General features: G+C 31.3%; 1 protein-coding gene across 1 annotated transcript in view; it reads left to right on the top strand.

Annotated features, from left to right (window-relative positions):
* The first annotated feature begins 8,672 nt into the window (after positions 1–8,672).
* The window catches only part of CDC25 (Rhodanese/Cell cycle control phosphatase superfamily protein), a 38,242-nt gene continuing 27,651 nt past the window's right edge, over positions 8,673–19,263 (top strand). The window contains exons 1-2 of the mRNA XM_028263176.2: positions 8,673–10,309; positions 10,382–10,520. Coding sequence (XP_028118977.1) covers positions 10,227–10,309; positions 10,382–10,520 — 222 coding nt within the window. The 5' untranslated portion in view covers positions 8,673–10,226. The remainder of the gene's footprint in view (positions 10,310–10,381; positions 10,521–19,263) is intronic.

Consider the following 19,263-nt stretch of genomic DNA (forward strand, 5'->3'; position numbering starts at 1 on the left):
CGCAAATCTCCCTCTCACTTACTTTTTGCATTATTGAGTTGCTACAATAATATTTGGGTATCATTTAATTTTTTTTTTTATAATTTGACTAAAATGTATGCATGAGGTACAGTATTTTTCTTGAACTTCACAACAGATAAACAATTCCTGTTTCAGCTTGTCTAACTTTGTTTGGAGAGCATGTTGCAATAAATCTTTTGTAATTTTTTTGTTTCGCCATCGTCTTATTTTTCTTCTTACTCACCCGTATACCTCATTATAATAAAAATATTTTGATGATAAAGAGTTTAAGGCAATATCATATTGCTATTAATTTCAAAATCCATTTTTTTCATTAATTTGATTTTTTTTTTGTGAAGGTAAAAATAAAAAATAAAAATACAATTATTGTTTGTAAACACTTGTTTGTATGACATATACGTATATATGTATTGAACATAAGTTTATAGAAGAATAATACACAATTTTGCAGTTTTTTTCTAATAAATATAACTATATTACTAAACTGATACATGTTAAAAAAAAAGAAGTATTCGATGGTAATATAACATTACGGATTGACAATGTATGAATACAGTAACATATATAAATTACATTTACATGTTTTTTTTATATATATATTTATATATGTAGACACTGGCATATATAAGATATCACAAAAGTAATATACGAAATATTTTGCAACAATATAATATATGTAATAATGAGAAGTTAATTATTCATAATTAAATAGTTTGTCATAATGTAGATATTTGTGTTACATTTTTATGTTTTTTATTTGTACATACAATTTTTTAATTAGATTATTAAATTCACATAAAATTGAAAATAATTTGTGTAAAATTATAGATTAGTGAAGAAAGATTTAAAAAAAAGAGAAGTTTACAGTATTTGGTTTGGTTTGTTTTTTCAAACTTTTATTTTAAATTCTTGAAATTGCATATTTTTAAAAATTTTGACACAGTTTTTTTTAATAACCTTTTATTTTCTTTTTAATTTCACTTAATTTAATAATATTTTTTTTGTTTTTTAATTTTACTTTTAGATTCACTGAATCTAAATATATTTAGAAAATAATTTGTTGTATTTTCTTTTTTGTCAATATTTTACTTTTTTAATTCTATTTAGATTATTAGATATTAAATATTCATGTAAAAATATAATTTAAATATAAAATATGAAGAAAATTAAATGTTTTTAATCACTAAAACTGAGAAAATATGAAAAATGAACAACAAAAATATGAAAAAACAAAAATTGAAAAACATATTTAAAAAATGAAACCAACAAAAGCAGTTGTAGTTTAAAATTTTGATATCATATCTTAATTATTAAAGTACCGTGTAAAATATTATAGTTCAGAAAATATAATCTAAACAAAAAAAAAAAGTGTATGAAGATAACTTGTGATTTTTTTAGATGCAACACAAATCTCTATTTTAACATAGGATAGATTTGAACAGGTGCATACAATTTTCATATTCAACTAAAATTATTCACAGTAATTTGATCCATGATGGACAATTGTAAATAAGAAAGAGTAATTATTTTTTGTTCTTCAATCATTATCAATGTAAAAATAGGAGATGAGTTTTTTTTATTTTATTTTATATACGAAGGGAGATAGTTTGTTTATATTTATATATGATTTTTGGAAGTAGATATATCATCTTTGAGCATTCAACTCAAAAAATAAAGAGATAGTTGGTTTATATTATACTCTTCATGACTTTTAAAAAATATAGGAGATTTGAGAGGGTAAAATTGAGATTTAAAAAAAAAAGTAGAAAATATGGCCAGGCTTTCACACTTTTATAATTTATATATATAGATACTAGTAGTTGACCCATGCAATGCACGTGCTATTTTTTTTTTCAAAAAATATTTGATGGTACAATATGGGTTATAAAATAATAATTTAAAATATGATTTTAATTATTTATTTTGATAATATTGACGTTATAGTTCTATAAAATTGTTACTTGAATAATTATATATATTAGTTTTAGTTAAATTATTTGTATTTTTTTGATAATTTTAGTTCTATCGTATTATAAAAGTGTAATTATCATATAATAATTTTGTATGATATATATAAAATTATAAAATAGTAAAATAAATATTCATTTGATATTGAAATAATAGTTAAATTAGCAGAAGAATTAGTAACATAAAATTAAAAGTAATTATAAATATTTAATTTTCTTTTATATTTATTTGGAAAATAAAAATATGTAGAAATAGAAATTATATAAAATTTATTTGAAAAATTAAATATAAATATGTTGTAGTTGGATTATCATATAATAATTTTACATGATATATATATGTGTGTATGTATATATTAAATTATAAACACTCTTAATTAAATTAAAATATCAACTATATAAAAGAAATTCAACAATGACTAACCAAGAAATAATCATATAACAACATTTAAACCCAAAAAGAAAAATAATGAAAATATCCAAATAATAGATACATCTTAGTGTATGAAGTGATTAATCATCTATAATATGATGTCAAAGCATAAAAGAACTTATTGTTCATCAATTTAAAAAGTAACTCAAGCAATAAATCCAAACTTTAGAGGTTCCTCGAGAGTATCATTGTTGTACATATTTTTCCTCTTGTGAGTTGTGATTATATAAAATAATATAGAAAATGAAATATAATTTCATATGTAGAAACACTATAAAATTTAAACGATAAATTCATAATATATAATTGGTATTAGGTATATAATAATACATGGAAAAATAAGAAGAAAAAAAAGGCAATTTAGTATTAAAAAAAAAATCTAATACCCTTGAAAGAATTAAAAAGAAAAAAGTGAAATGCAAAATTGGTATTGGATTTGTGAATTATCTTAATTTACAATGAAAAATATATGAAAAATAAATATTTGTCAAATAGAGTCCATATAAAATAAGTAAGGTTGGTACAATTTAAATTAGGTTTGTGTTTGTGTAAAACTCTATGTAATTAATAAAATATATGTTTACGTGGCTCTCTTAGAAAAAAATAAATAAACCCTTATAATGTGCTATCTAAGTATGAGAAAAATAATATTTTTAATAAGCCCTTATAATGTGCCACCTAAGTATGAGAAAAATATTACTTTTAATATCTATCTATCTATCTATCTATCTTCTATACTATATATATAAACAAATGTAGTGGAGTATGAGAATTCTCCAAACTTTTAATACTAAATTCTTATGGATTCTCTCTCTTACGTGTCACTTTTCAAGTCTCCCCTCATATTTTTCCTAATTTTTAATCATTTGTCAATTATCTAAATCTCAAAAGCCAAAAAGATTATATATATTTAAATAAAATGATAAATATTTAAATATGAACAACAAAGAGGTAGAGATAAAAATATAAAATAAATAGATAATTATTCAAATTTCAACTACAAAATAATATAAAGAGTCAAATAAAAGATAAATAAATAAATAAATAAAAATATTGCGAGTCAATTAATTATAAAAATAAAAAGTTAACTATTTATATATGAACAATTAAAAAATAAATAAATAAAAAATTATTACGAGTCAAATGATTTTTAAAATAAAAAGGTAATTATGTATATATGAATAACAAATAAATATAGATGAAAAAATATACAAAAATAAAAATATAACTATTTAATGAAAATTCAAATAAATGATAACAAAATATTTAAATAAAAAAAAAGAATAAGATTGGGATATAAATATCCCAAAAAGATGATAATTTTTTTAACGATCTATATTTATCTTTTGTTAGTTTGTTTTAGAATTTCTATATATTTCAACTTTATCTTTTTAAAGTTTATCTTTAAGTGGAATTTAATATTTTATCTTTTAAAATCATCAATTACTTATCCATACAAATTTTAAACATGATAGAATTCTATATATATCTTTTTGTTTAAACATAATCTTTTTAATATAAAAACAAGTTCCTGCAAAAAAAACCATTAACAGAAAATTGGAGGGAAAACAATCAACATTGAGAGCCATTTCTGATCCCTTTTCGGTGCCTAAAAATCTTAAATATTTGCTTTACATTTGAAATGTGTACATGCATGAGTTTTTGCATGAGTTTTTGCATTTGTAAGAAAGTGAGTTCATATAAATGGATATTATTATTTTTTTTAAATTGTTTTTTGGTTACAATCTGTATTTTTCCTTATTTCTTTCTTTTTGTTAATAATGTGTCATTTAATTGAGATTTTATTCTTTTTTTATATTTATAAAAGCATTGCTATTATCAATTTTTGACTCTCTCACTTATTGATTATTTGTGTTTAATTTTTTTTTAGTGTAGATGTTAGATTGAAAATGAAGAACACATTAAAATTTATTGGATATGGGTTATACTTTAAATGTATTTATCAGTTGATTTTTTATTGTTGATTATCCTATTGAAATAATTCATGATTAAATTTATTTTTAGTAACTCATTTCCTTTGAGAACTAAACCACAAATTTCTTCTTTGTTTAAATTATTTATTTATTTATTTAGATTCAGAGTTTGAGCAAATGGAAGATATCTCATATTTAAAATGTTAATTTTTTTTGAATAATTTAAATATTTATATTCTTTATGTTTGTCAATTCAAGTATAATGCATTTTCAAACATTTTTAATTTTTTTTTTATAATCATTCCAAAGCTATTTGTTTTTTAATGAATCAATATAACAAAAAAACAAATATAGCATGTGAAATTTTTTACCACTAACTAAATATAATGGGAATTAAAATTAATTTTATTTTGATTTATTATATTATATGAGATGATTAATGTAATATCCACTATTGATAATGATGTGAAGTAAGATTTATATACACAAACCAAATAAAAATATTAAGAAATATAAATAAATAGCAAATTTTTTTTATTAATTATTGACTTTCTAAAATCCTGTGCATCGCACGGGTGACCACTAGTATATATATATATATATATATATAATAGTAATAGTAGTACATATGTGTAGAAAAATAGAGAAATAATGTGATTAAAAAAGATAGAAAATATGTTATTTTAGAGCACCCTGGACAAGTTATAAAATATAGCATAAATTAGCATATCACCGTCCTATGCAAGCACGGGCTAAAAAAATAATTTTAAAATTAAATAATAATATAAAATTTGTTTAAAATGTATAAAAAAATAATTTAGAATAAATTAAATTTTAATTATTTTATAAAAATATAAATATATATTGTAATTGTTATAATATAGATTCCAAGTCCACTTATTGAGCTATATGTTAAATTTTTTAAAAACATTTTATAATTAAATTTAATCACACATTATATTTTTTAAATAAATATATTGATATCATTATAAATTGAAATATTTTTTGTATAAATTAATGGATTTCTAATAAATTCAATCACATATCATCACAAATGTGAATTTCAATAAAATCAACAAAGATATAGTTTAGATCTCAACAAAAAATATATATTCTAATGTATTATAAATAAATAGATAATTAATTTATTTAATAGTTGACTGGGCCAAGTTGAAAGTATAAATCTCAAACCAGCTCATTAATATTTTTCGGCATAATAATGTTGGCCCAGTACAGCCTTATGGGCTAAAATAAACTTCACAATCTCTAGAAAAGTGGAATTGGGTCGAGCTGTAATGCCCAAAAAAAAAAAAAATTTCATAACCGTGTCAACCCCAAATGTCCAACATTTGCATACATAGTTATAAGAGATTTACAAAAGTTCCACATGCGAATATACATTCAATGACCTTAATACATGAATCTCTAGCATGTGAAATAACCAGTCAAAAGTAATAATTGCCCTCAAGGGGCTACAAAGTCCAAGGCTTAAGTCCAGTTACACAAAATGGTTGCTCGAACCCACACAAATATAACCCGTTGATTGCAAAAATATAATCACAACAAAACAAGAGCCTTGTGCTCTCAACATGCATTCCACGCCCTTAGTTTGGCGGAATTACCACATCGTTTTCTACACAAAAATCCTATAGGGTGAGCACAAAGCCCAGTAGGAAATTCTTAACGAAGTATATACATTTTATACAATTCTCATGAAATGAAATGCATATGCCATGCTATACTTTTAAAAGAAAGTTGCATCCTCCTCTTTTTTAAAACCATCATGTACAATGAAATCTTGAAAATTCAACAATTCAATAATTTTAAATTAAGTTCAAGGGGCGGTAAATACGACTCAGGTAATTCCTAGATTGGTGTCTGCAAGTAGGCATAACTAACACTACCAAATCCCCACTTTACCAATAGCTAACCGGAAGACATGTGGTATCTACTTCGCGCGTGTTTTCGGTTTTTCACCCTGGGCACTTAGGCCAATTTAACTAATATCAACTACACCCGCTACCCGGACTTACCAACGTATTTACCTCAAAAACAATTCCATGAGATCTTGTTCACAAACATTCTTTTCTCAATGCAAAAGTTTACAAATCTTAATTCAAAATTCGTAACAACCAAATAAATTGAAATACCAATGCAACGTATATTAATGCATTATAATATTATTCCATTTTCAATCCTCCCTCACAAATTTTTCATTGTAATCACAATTTCCATTTCTCTTTCCAATGCATTTTTACGAGATAAACATATATTCATTTGTACCTATCGAAAAGTAGCAACATTTCCACATTCCATGCATTCTCAACAATTTAGTCATTTCATGATTATATCCACATTTTTGAACAATAAACTTCATAACCAACTATTTCTCATATTCCATGGAATTTCTCGTTTATACACAACAATATGAAATTCCTAATCATTCATTCATTTTAACGAGTAAAAAACCCATGAATTCTCAACATCTCTAAAAAAATCTCCAATTTATAGGTTTTCACCAAAATGAGACATTTCCTCAACTTTTTGGAAGAATCTCTCCAGAACATCTTTCCTTAACAATGTAGTTCAATCTCTCAAGAAATTTTTGAAAATAAGGTGTAAACCCACTTTTAAAATCATCAACACTCTTGAGCAAAAAAAAAAAAGAAGCGAATTTCAATACCACCAAAAGGAGTTCCAAAATCAACATAATCTTGCAGAAATATATATAACTCTAAGAAAATCCCTTCCTCAAGTTCTAGAAGGAAAGAGAGAAAGATACCCCAAAATTAACGGTGTCGAAACTCGATCTCCACCGCATAAAACATAGCCCTCGAAGAGTTTTTGAACTTTGATGAAGGAGCTATGATCAAAACTTTAATGAATTTGAAAAAATCAAAGATTTGATCTAATTTGGTGTAGGTAAATGCAGAGAGAAGGAAGAGAAATGGGTTTTTAGAGAGAGAGAGATGTATACAAAAGGTGAGATACACTCATCCCAAAATGAAGAAAAGGTAGAAATTTTCGGACTTAGTGTTTTCCTGCACGTACGACACGCCCTTCACCGCACGTGCGGCCTCCACCCCGCACATGCGGCCCATCCTCGGCACTTGCAATTTCACGTGCGATTATTTCAGTAGAGCATCTCGACAATCCCTTGCTCACCGCACTTGTGGCCCCCTCTTCCGTACATGCGGTGCAAGCTCCCGCACGTGCAATTCTGCCTCCTAGCCAAAAACTTAAGCATTTGAACCCGAGACACCCCGAATCCAACCTCACGCCTCCGGAAACATGTGAAACTCAACACCAAAAAAAAAATAAGAACGAGAATTTAAAAAAAGTTTTCAAAGACGATAAACCCAAACGCTTGACATGACCTCAAGTTAATCCTCGACACTTTAACACGAGTAATCCCAACACAAATGAAAGAAAACGAGACGGGCTACGTACCCAGTTATCACACGAGCAGTCTGGGCGAGTCAACGAGTTGATGTCCACCCATAGCCCGAGATAGTCGATTGACGGTCACATTTAACCCGATTCATTATAAATGGCCCACCACTGAAGTAACAATGGATCTCACTTACACCTTACAATAGGAGGTAAGATATGACAATAGTAGTACAACGCCAACTCTAAATAGCACACTCCAAAGTGTCAAACCTTGCTCTTTCGTGTGGAAAGTAAGTGTGCCATCCATGGTACTATCACGCTAGCGGTTTGTGATCCTTAGCCATGTAGTTATAATTTATTATAATTTTGATTATGATATTATTATTTTTTATAATTAAAGAGTTGTTTAATTATACTTTATATATTTTGTTATAATTTATTTTGTTTTATTTTAATTACGACTTCAATAAGATTAAATTATGTCATTTACAATAATTAAATTCATAAATATCATAACTTGCATTTCAAAATGTCTATCATAGCACTACTTTTAGATTTAATATTATATCTGATTAATGTACAAATATAAATATAAATTTCTAATATTAAAAACAAGAAGAAAACGTCATAAATCAAACGATCTTACTAAAGTCCTTCTATAGATGAATTCTATTAAATACACCTCACATCATATGTACTATTAGTTAAGTTATTTTATTTTTTAGTTATAATTAATTTTTTTTTAATTGTGACATTATTTTGAGACATTTAATTATAATTTTATTTTTTATTTTTTTATGTTTGATTATGTTTTTTTTTTAAATTATGATTCGAAAAGTATAAAATTATACAATTTTATTATATAATTATAAAGTATATATGACAAGCATCGTTTGTGGGGTGTATTTTTGGGAACAATTTTTTTAGTTTTTTTTTATAGTTTTTTTCACTAAAAGATAAATTTGTTACAAAATAAGAAAAAAACACATCCAAACAAAATATCATATCAAATCTCATAATAATTTTATTTTTTCTCTCACAAACATTACATCCAATCACAAAAAATCCAACTATCTTCCCAAACACAAATTTTTTTTTCTCTAATAATATCCTACAACTAAAAAAACCTACAAAAAAAACCCACTTCCCAAACTCCCACATTTTCTTATTCAATAATAATGGGGATAACAATTTTGATAAACATGGACAATTCACAAAACGGTGGTAGGAATGGCAACGGACCGGGTGGAACCGGGGATCACACTCCCCGTCCCCGATTCCTGATGATAAAAATTTCTCCGTTCCCGGCCTCGTTCCCCGACGGGAAACCTATTACCGTCCCCATCCCCGTCCCCTAACGGGGATCGGGTTTCCCCAACCCCGAAAACTCACCAGCCCAAAAAAATAAATAAATCAACAACAACAACAAAATCATCAACACTGTCACAGATCATCATCAACATCATCCCAAATCAACAAAATATCAACATTTAACAAATAAATCTCAGACCCCCCGGCAATGGACGACGGATAATATGAAGCGGCAACAAGAGATCTCAGATCCACGGTGATGGACAATGGAGGAGGTGGAGCGGCAACAACAGATCTCATATCGACGGTGATGGATGACGGAAGAGGTGGAGCGGTGGTGTGATGTGGATAGAGGTGGAGAAGAGGTGCGAGAGTGACGAGGTGGACTAAGGGGCAGAGTCTACGGAGGTGAAGCGATGGTGCGAGCTGGATGCGTTACGGACAGTGGGCGATGACAGATTGCGAGAGGTGCGAGAGCGAGAGTGACAGAGACTATATGGGAGAGAGAGATATAGACAGGGGAGAGAAAGTAGAGGGGAGAGAGATATAGATGGGAGGGGTTGAGTGTAATGCAGTCTTAAGGGTATATATATGAATGGAAGATTGAGGGGTATAATAGTAATTTTATTTCGGGGGGAAACGGGGACGGGGACGGGCTGGGGCTGGAAAATGTATCCTCGTCCCCGGCTTGAAAATCATTGGGGATTCAATTTTGAATATCATCCCCGGCCCGTCGGGAGTATTTTTCGAGAAAAACCGCTATAAGTAGGGTCGGGGGAGCGGGTCCCCGTCGAGCCGGTTTTAAATTGCATCCCTAAACGGTGGTATTAAATGCACCAATTAGTGTACATACTACCAACTAATATTATGATATTATTGTTGACCACATTTATTATACAAGTTACAAATATTCAAAATTATATAAAAGATATCACATTATCTGTTAATATACTAGTGTGTACATTAATTAGTACATATACCATTATTTTTCACAAGATGTTAGTTGCCAAATCAAACGGCTAAGATCATTGGTAGTAAGAGAAAACCACATGACGCGAGTACCACGTGATCACTGCCCCATACCCACTATTAAAATCTGAGAAAACGAAATCGTCTTCATCATCCTCTGTGGTGCAGACAAGGAGAAGAAGAAGAAGAAGAGAAGAGATGGCTAAGAGCATATCGTACGTCACAGGTTCTCAGCTTCTCTCTCTAAAACGCCGCCCCAATATCGCTGTTGTAGATGTCAGGTACAAACAATCATCTCCTCTCTCTGTCTCCCTCTCTCTCTCTCTCCATTGACATGATCGATTGGGTTACAGGGACGATGAGAGGAGTTACGATGGGCATATAACTGGTTCACTCCACTATGCGAGCGATACTTTCTCTGACAAAATGCCCAATTTAATTCAAGCTGTTAGAGGCAAAGACACCCTTGTCTTTCATTGCGCCCTAAGCCAGGTCTCTTTCCACTTCCTTTATGAATTTCTCTTTGGTTTTCATGATCTACTCTCGTTTTTGTTTTCAATTTTGGTTCATCTCCTGATTTGGGTTTTTATTTAGTAATTTGGAATTTGGAAATTGGAATTTGAAATGAAAATGTGTGCCAATTGTAGGCCACTTTGAGAATAAAAAAGGATGTGACAAAGTTGTATTTTTAATATAATAGAATAGTTAATTGTTAGATTTAGGTATAGGGTCTTGATAACAAGTGCCCATAGGTACAATAAAAAAACACAAAACAAGTTAAAGAACATAATATACTTTTCACTAATTTCAAAGTACTTTTTTTTTTAATGTTGTCACCAGTTTGAAAACAATTTTTTTTTTTTTAAATTTCAATATTAAACAATGCCCTAAGGCACTCGTTAGTAATTGACTTGTGTATATCCAGAAAACTGTCAGTTAACCTGTCAACCGGTCTTAGGTCCAGTCCGGACAAAGCATCAATACTGATTGGGATAGAAAACTTGTGTACAATGTAAAAACTGGCAAAACCCGCTGTTAAACAAGTGAACTGTGAGACCCGGTTCTGATTTATTAGAATCGCTTGGCAAATGCAACGTTTGTGTTGAGCTGTTACACCTTTAGATAAGCACAAAGCGTGGGAATTTGGAACCTGGCATGAGTCTTTTAAAAGTGATTGGATGCCGCACACAATGTGTTGCTCCGATGTGAGATTCATAGAGAACCTGTTAATGCGGTCACTTGTTATTGGTTTTTAGCAACATCATTACAAATGATTGAAACCAACCTTCGTTACTTTTTTGAATTTACAAATTTACAAAAATAGTATGTATACACCACACTACTAACTTTCCAAAATCCGCAAACAAAGTTAGTCAAAATCAAATTGTTCTCATATTTGTAGCATGAATTATTCAATGTGCTCTACACATTTGCATCATTATGCACAGAGAAAGGAAATAATTATAGGCATACTCATACTGATTTTATGTGCCTGATGAGTGGGGATGATGAAATGGCCTGGTTGACAAAAATATTAAATATTTTAAGAAAAAACTACAAGAATTATTTAAGAAAATATTAGTTTGGTAATTTTTGTAATTTTAATACATATAATTCTTTATTTTATGTAAGTATACATATATTTATGACGTAATTATGATGTTATGGTTCAATTCCGGTTCACCCTGACATCAGTGAACCGGTGACCATTGACCAAGTCTTTTTTTCTGGTTTGCTCGACGGTCTGGGTTTCTAAACATTGTCTAAGTTAATTACAACATGATTATATGATCTTCTTGTATAGCTATGGAGAGGTAATGGTGTGTTTAAGGATTTTAAGTTACCTGTTTTGGAAATATGTGTGTAGTAAATACTTAAACAAAAAAAGTGTGGAGTAAATACAGTGAGTTTTGTTTTGTTCGTTTATTATCTGGTTTTTGATCTGCACTTGGAAACTTCCATAAATAATTGGTCCATGAAGGACTGTAACTGTATGGAATATGAGCAGTGTTGAATAACAGCAAGTGATTTCTAAAATTTCTTACCAAATTGCTGATCTCAGGATTAGCTCAGTTAAGTTGCAGTATGGCTTTTATGAGTTCATCATTATTTCTGTAGCAAATTGAAAACATCAATCCTCAAAGATGCATGCATTTATTTTGCAAAATCTTAGATGACATTATTGCTGGAGCCATACCTATTTTAGTAAATGACTAAAGGCCAATGGAATAGGAAGGCCCAATCAACCTTGAGTGGATGAAACTCATTGTCTTGTTTGTGTTATGATTGATTTGTGCTACTAATAGCTCTACAGAGGGAGTTTTTTTCAACTTGGGAGAAATGATAGGGAACAAAAAAAAAATGATCAAGAAGATTGAATTACAATTTTAGTTTATTTAGAAAATATTAATTTCATTAGGATTTTAGTTCTATTTTTGTTTCCTTTTTTTTATTTTTTTATTTCCTGATTGGACAATGCTTATGGGAGTATTTATAGATGGATGTGAATAGAACGATTACGTATTTTAAATTGGCATATTATTATATTTGAAAATTTTGGTATATCCTTTTTTCCCCCTTTCTATTTATCTTCTCAGCAGATTTCTGCTCTTAGCCATTCTTCTTATCTTCTTCCTCTTCTCTTTTTCTTCTTTTACTTATTTTTTCTTCTTCTTATACTGCTACATCACTAAACCATCAATTAATTCACTTTCATGCTTCCATAAGAAAGACTAAGATGACCCCTTCATCTAGGTATCACCTCATGTAGTAGTGTTGCTTGAATTGATTAAGGTGCTAGGAAGCATGGATACAGATACGAGATACGGGTACAATACGATACGGATACGGCAATACGACAAACTCTAAAAACTAGGATATGGGTACGGCTAGGATACGTTTATAAAAATATATATATATATATATTAATAGCCAGTTACATATAGCCGACCCCATTTGATAGAGCGGTGTGGAGAAGGAGGATTCATGTAGCTGACCCCATTTGATGGGACTTAAAGGCTTGGTTTGGTTTGGTTTGGTTTGGTTAGGTTAATAGTGAGTTACATATAAGGTCAAGAATTTGAAAAATCATGTTATAATTTTATGATGTAAAATACTAACCTTGAAAAATTAAGTAGTATTAATTTAAGTTATTTGACAAGTCTTTCAAATATTTCATTTCAATATCAAGTCCAATATGTTTATATTTCAATAATAGAACAATTGACAACTTGTCACTGTGCTTTTCCCTTGGCACTAGTAAAAATTTTGTATTCAAGTTTCCTTATTTATTTATTGATATTTAATTTTACTATTTTCATATTTTTTTGCTAATCCTTACTTTCTATGTACTTATAGGGGACATGCATCAAACAATAAGAATACATCAATTTGACAAATTCGATTACTTTTACTCATTCTGTTCTTATCAAAGAACTAAACTAAGTATTAAAAAAATATTATTGTATTTATCCTTGTAATTATATTATATTCTAATGCTATGCAAGAAATGCTACAATTCTAATTTTGTAAAGAAGTAATTCATGACTTGGAGTATCTAATATGTGTCCATAAGTATCTAATGAGTATCGGTATCTGATACGGATACGTCTCCCTTTTTGAAGTATCCGCGCTTTATAGGTAAGGTGCTATTTGTAGTGAAAGTGGCTGGTCCAAATTGAGCCACATGGCAGGTATAAATATAGCTGAGGAGTATTATGGAGATAATGAATAATGAATAATGGAGATGGCTATGTAAAACAATGCCCACATGTGAGAATCAAGGAGGATAGAGGGGCCCAACCCTATCTTTACTTAACCTTTCCTTAAACCAAGGGGCAACACGAGTTTGGGAATGCAATGCATGATGCCTTATGCCCAAACCCAAACCTTAGTTGAGATAGGGTTGGTGCCCTTTTGGGCTACCATCTGGTAACACTTGGACTTAAAGGGTTGGGCCTAGTGATCGGGCTAGCAAAAGATTTCTTGTGCATTTAAAAGATTTCTTTTGGCAAGAGTGGTTTTTAGCCAAAAAGCCAAAAAACTACTATAAGTTGTTATATCATTCTGTCTACTTTTTGTACTTCTTTTGTAAAAAGTCAAAAAGTCAACTAAAATGGCCAATGGCCAATTCCCAAACGGGGCCTTAGAAGGACAAACTTGAAGGATGGTTGCCAAAGACAAAATAAATAAATAAATACAAATGGAGGTAGGTTTAGATGATACCTTGGTCGGTGGGTTTCCATGGAGTTTGATCAGTGTCTTGATCTTAGTAGCAGGAATCGTCTCAGATGGTGACGACTCTGAGGAAGAAGCGCGATTTTGCGCTTCTGAGGAAGAATCACAGCAGAATCGTGAATCTGATGCGAGAAGGAAGCACTTTTGAGAGGGCAAGGGGAGAACCTGGTAGCTGGCTTCGATCCTTTGTTCGACGACTTCGATCTCGCGCTGTTCGACTTCCCCTTTGAAGCCCTAGTCTTTGTCCCTCTCTTCGAAGCCCTAGGTCTTCGTCTCTCTCTCTTCTCTCACTCTCGATCTCCTCTTCGTCTCTATTTGCTTCTCTCCTTTGTCTCTGGTTGCTTCTATCGCTTCTCTCTCTCAATCTATTCTGTTCTCTCTCTCTCTCTCCCTCTCCCTCTCCATTTTCATATTTGATTGTTTTATATAATATAACTTATCACATATATAATATAATTTTTCATAAACAATATAATTTTTATGTTTAAAATAAAAAATTATTTATTTTATCATATATAATATAATTTTATTTTATTTTTTTTATTAACAAAATTTATTATTTATTATTTCTTAATTTTTTAACATATAATAAATAAAATAAATCATCTAATTGTTTAAAAGAAATTTATTTAAATCATATGTAATAAAAAAAATCTTAAAGAATTTATAAAATAAAACATCTAATTTTTATTTGTTATTTATTTTAACATAATTTATTATTCCTTATTTTTTATAATAAATAAAATATAATTCATAAAAATAATATATAAGCGCTCCTAATCTACGACTTCTCTAAGTGGTTACGTTCCCCCGCTCCCGCTCCCGCTCCTGCTCCCGCTTCGTGCAACTAAGGTCTTGATGATTTGATCTTTGGGTACGCTTATGGGAGGTGGAGGTGTTTCTTCTTGTAAGTAGGAATGAATGAGTACAACAAACAAACATAAGAGAATGAGCTAATATAAAAGAGATATTTTAACATTGAGCCTTTGGAGGGAGGTCTTTGGTCTTTTTTCTTGCAAGAACAAGGACTTCATCCTCGTTGCTATTACTTAGGCCTAGTTTGGGAAGACTAAATAAGTGTACTTTTTGACTTTTTATGAAATATGGGTTGGGTTTGGGTTGGGTTTAAAGTGATGTGTTAGAGAGGTGATGTGACTTAAATAAGATGATGTGACTTAAATAGGATAGTGACTTTTTGACTTTTTATCTTTTTTCAATCTTCCCAAACTAGGCCTTAGCATGGAGGTTGGCTTTGAGGATGTAGGTAATGGTGCCCCACATGACTTGCCACATCATGTGTGGGACACCGAGGGGGTTGGTTTTTCACATAACAACGCATGAACCTTGCCTCATGGCCTCGCTTGATACCATGCTTGGGTGCCTAGACACCTCGCCCAATTTTATGCTTCATGTACTGCCTAATCTACCTAGGCTCCTCGCCTTGTTATTATTGCAATTTATGATTGGACTAGCACCTTATCGCTCGCTATTTGATGAATCGTTACACACACCAAAATTAAACACAAAACTACACCAAATTCTTTTAGAATAATGGCAAGTCCAGATATCGATCCACAGGGACAATTGTGAAATTAAACTAATTTAATTGTTAAATTCCTAAATTAATTTTGATGAAAAGATTGATTGTTCATAACCTAATTTAATAACAAATAAATTAAACTAAGTAATTAAATTATCAATTATAAATAAAATTGGATTTATTGATTTGGGAAAAAAAACCTAGGGCAAAGAGTCCACCGCTAGTCACGTAAATAGGGTTTTCAATTGAAATCAATTATGTTATGGTTCGAACGGAATAATGCTTTGCAATTACAAGTTCAAAGTATTTAACAAGAAAATCATCACGTTCAATGTACGAGCACGGATCATCTCAAGTAGTACGAATCATTCACTATAAATTAGGGTAGTGACATGACTCGTCCCTCGTAGTATGGTCCGTCTCATACCTTGAATGTAAAAGAATAGAAAACTCTTGTATGGAAGACATTCAACAATCACAAAAAGCCGAATATTTGAAAAAATAATGGAAAATATATATATAAAACTTCTAAAACACCATACAATTGTTCAAACCTTTACATAATTGAAAATCAAAAAGAAAAACCTAATTACATGGCTAGGATTTTATCAAAACCCTAGAAAAGAAAACTAGCCACTCATAGAGGAGTGGGAAGAGGAAGAAGATGAGGAAAAAGACCCCATGGAAGTGTCCTTCAAGCTTTTTGGAGAAAATCATCTCTTGGAACCCTAGCCTCTCTTTCTTTGCAAAAACAATTTCAAAACCCTAATCCAGCTCTTTTCTTGCCTATTTATACTTCTGATGTCTTGCAAACAGGTGTAAAACATCGGGCCCGTTTTCTCAAAAAAGTCAACGCACGTGCGGGAATCTGTTTTCTCTCCGAATTCTGTCTTTTTACCCATTTTATGCTCTGACTATATACAACCTGATTGACATTAAACACACATAAAATATACAGTTTGACAAGCAAGTAAAGTTAAGGGATCCTAATTAACGGCCTCAATGCTGCACAAGTCGGCCGTAATCACATTCCCCAACTTACAACTTGCTAATCCTCAAGCAAGTAATAAAAATAAAATAAAATTAAACAAAATCTAGCAATTTCCTCTTTCGTGGAAAAACGGTTGCATTTAGCATATGCAATAAGCCTTTAAACTACAAAGTTACCCCAAGTGGACGAGTAAAGTCTCGTGAGGGTTTCCAGAAATGATACCCACAAACATTAACATATTCATATATACTCAACAATAATTGACCACACTACTCCACCTAACAATCAACTTATGTGCCACTACAGTGTGATATTGAGATATAATGAGTCATTAAAGGCACAATGGACAAGCATGAAGGAACCTATTGAGTAAAAACCACAATTCAGTTAATACAAAAGTAAAGTCCCCTGTACTTGTGCATGCTAGTAGACAAATCATCAGTACCCTTGGTGTAAAGTGCAATCTCCATATTAGTTAACTGTCCACTATAATAGCCCAGTATAACTCACAATAACACCCAACATATACAGAAAAACTAAACTGTTACAGCTAAGATTCTCAAAAGTTTTTTTTTTTTTTTTTTTTTTTTTAAATTTTTTTTTTAATGACCGTGCAATGTCTTGATCCATTAAGCTTTCTAATCAACCCATGTAACAAGCATTGAGCCAATGACTCTCAAACCAGACGGTTTTAGGGCACCAGATGTGAAGACAATCCTACGGGCTTAATTACTCGAGTTGAAAAGGCTACGAATAAGAACAAGTCATTTTTCTTATTTTTCCTTAACTGTGCAATGTCTAAGTCCCTTAAGTTTTCTAATTAACCCATGTAACAAGTATTGGGCTAATGACTCCCAAACCAGATGATTTTAGGGCAGTAGGTGTAGAGACACCCCTACGGGCTTAATAACTCGAGTTAAAAAGGCTACGAACCTAAACAAGTCAAGTTTTTTTTTTTTTTTTTTTTTTTTTTTAAAGAATCTTGGCTCCTCATTTGTTCTTTTCTGCAACTCTAGCTATTATCAATACTGTACACCAAGGATTATAATAAAAAGATCACCGCTATGATAGTGTGTTCATGTGAATTAAGGCATACTCATGACAAGTGTACTAATACCACAAACACAAACAACTCTCCTCGTGCAAACATTGCATGCAAGTATTTACCCAATAAATCCTTTTCATACAAGTCTACTATGCTCTTCAATTAACAGATGCAAATATCATTACCCTACTAGCAACAAGTCACATCAAGTGAAGTAATGCAATCAAGTGAAACAGGTATAAGCATGAATTATGAGCCAAATAAAAATGCACAAAAGAAAATATAGCCCTCATTCCCCAACTTGAATATGACATTGTCCTCAATGGAAAAGTAAAGAGAAATGAGAGAAGATTACCAAAGATTGTAGGTGCACATCCAGGTAGGCATATAGTAACACACACACACGCTTCACATTTTTTTTTTTGAAAAGAAATAACTAAAAATAAAAATAAAAAGAAAAGAGACAGTAGAATATAGGCTGGTACTAGAGAGAATCCGGTGGCGGTGGTGGTGGGAAATGCTGGGCAAACAAGGCGTGCATCAAAGATCGCGTCTCAAAGGCTTCATCCTAAACTCGTTAGCCGAGCTGATCAAAACGCTGCTGGCTCGACTCTCGATATGTATAAAAGTTAGTTTGCAGTGATGTAACTGACTGCTGAATGTCGAGTTGGCGGGCGTGTAGCTAGTCAAAGGCCGCCTGAGAATAGTCTCAATGTGCCTGAAAATCCGTGCGCAACCCCATGAGACTCTGGTGGTGATCACGAAGAGTACTGTGGACCTGATCCACAGAGTGCTAAAGCTGTAAGTACTCCTCGTGAGTCATGTAGAATGGGTCCCCTTGGGGAGGCACAGGGGGGGCAGGATGAGGTGGTTGGTCGTAAGCAGGGTCTTGGGCCTCATCAACCGGGACACCAACTTGCTGCGGGATGCGAGATATGCTATGCTGCCATTCCCGTTGGCCAAAAGTTGGATAAGCTCTATCAATCTTCTCATTCGAATCAATGGTGAGGCCGTTCAGCTTGAAGACAAGTGTCAGCAAATTGGCAAATGGTAGTGGCCAAGTCAGGTTTTGCATAGGTTGAGGCCGAACTGCCTCTTGTAGAAATTTCCGCAAATGGTTCAAGATGATGTGCGCAAGTGAAACCTGATAGCCATGCTGATAACTGTGTAAGACCCGAACAAACTCCAAGCGGCGCTCAGCTTTATGCCCAAGTGGAAGGGCATTCTTATGGACCATGGAATCAATGAGTAGCAAGCGGCCAGGCAGCTTGCTCCGCTGCAAGCATGTGAAATTGGTATCACCGTGGGCCCCCGGGAAGTACTGCTTGATGAGGCTATGTATGGGTTCTTGATCCTCAACTTTCGGGAAGGGCTAGTATTCCGGCTTGGAGAAGAATCCTATCGTGTCGGCAATTATGGATTC

This window comes from Camellia sinensis, chromosome 3, assembly GCF_055761805.1.
Source record: "Camellia sinensis isolate YWXY chromosome 3, ASM5576180v1, whole genome shotgun sequence".
Classification (NCBI taxonomy): domain Eukaryota; kingdom Viridiplantae; phylum Streptophyta; class Magnoliopsida; order Ericales; family Theaceae; genus Camellia; species Camellia sinensis.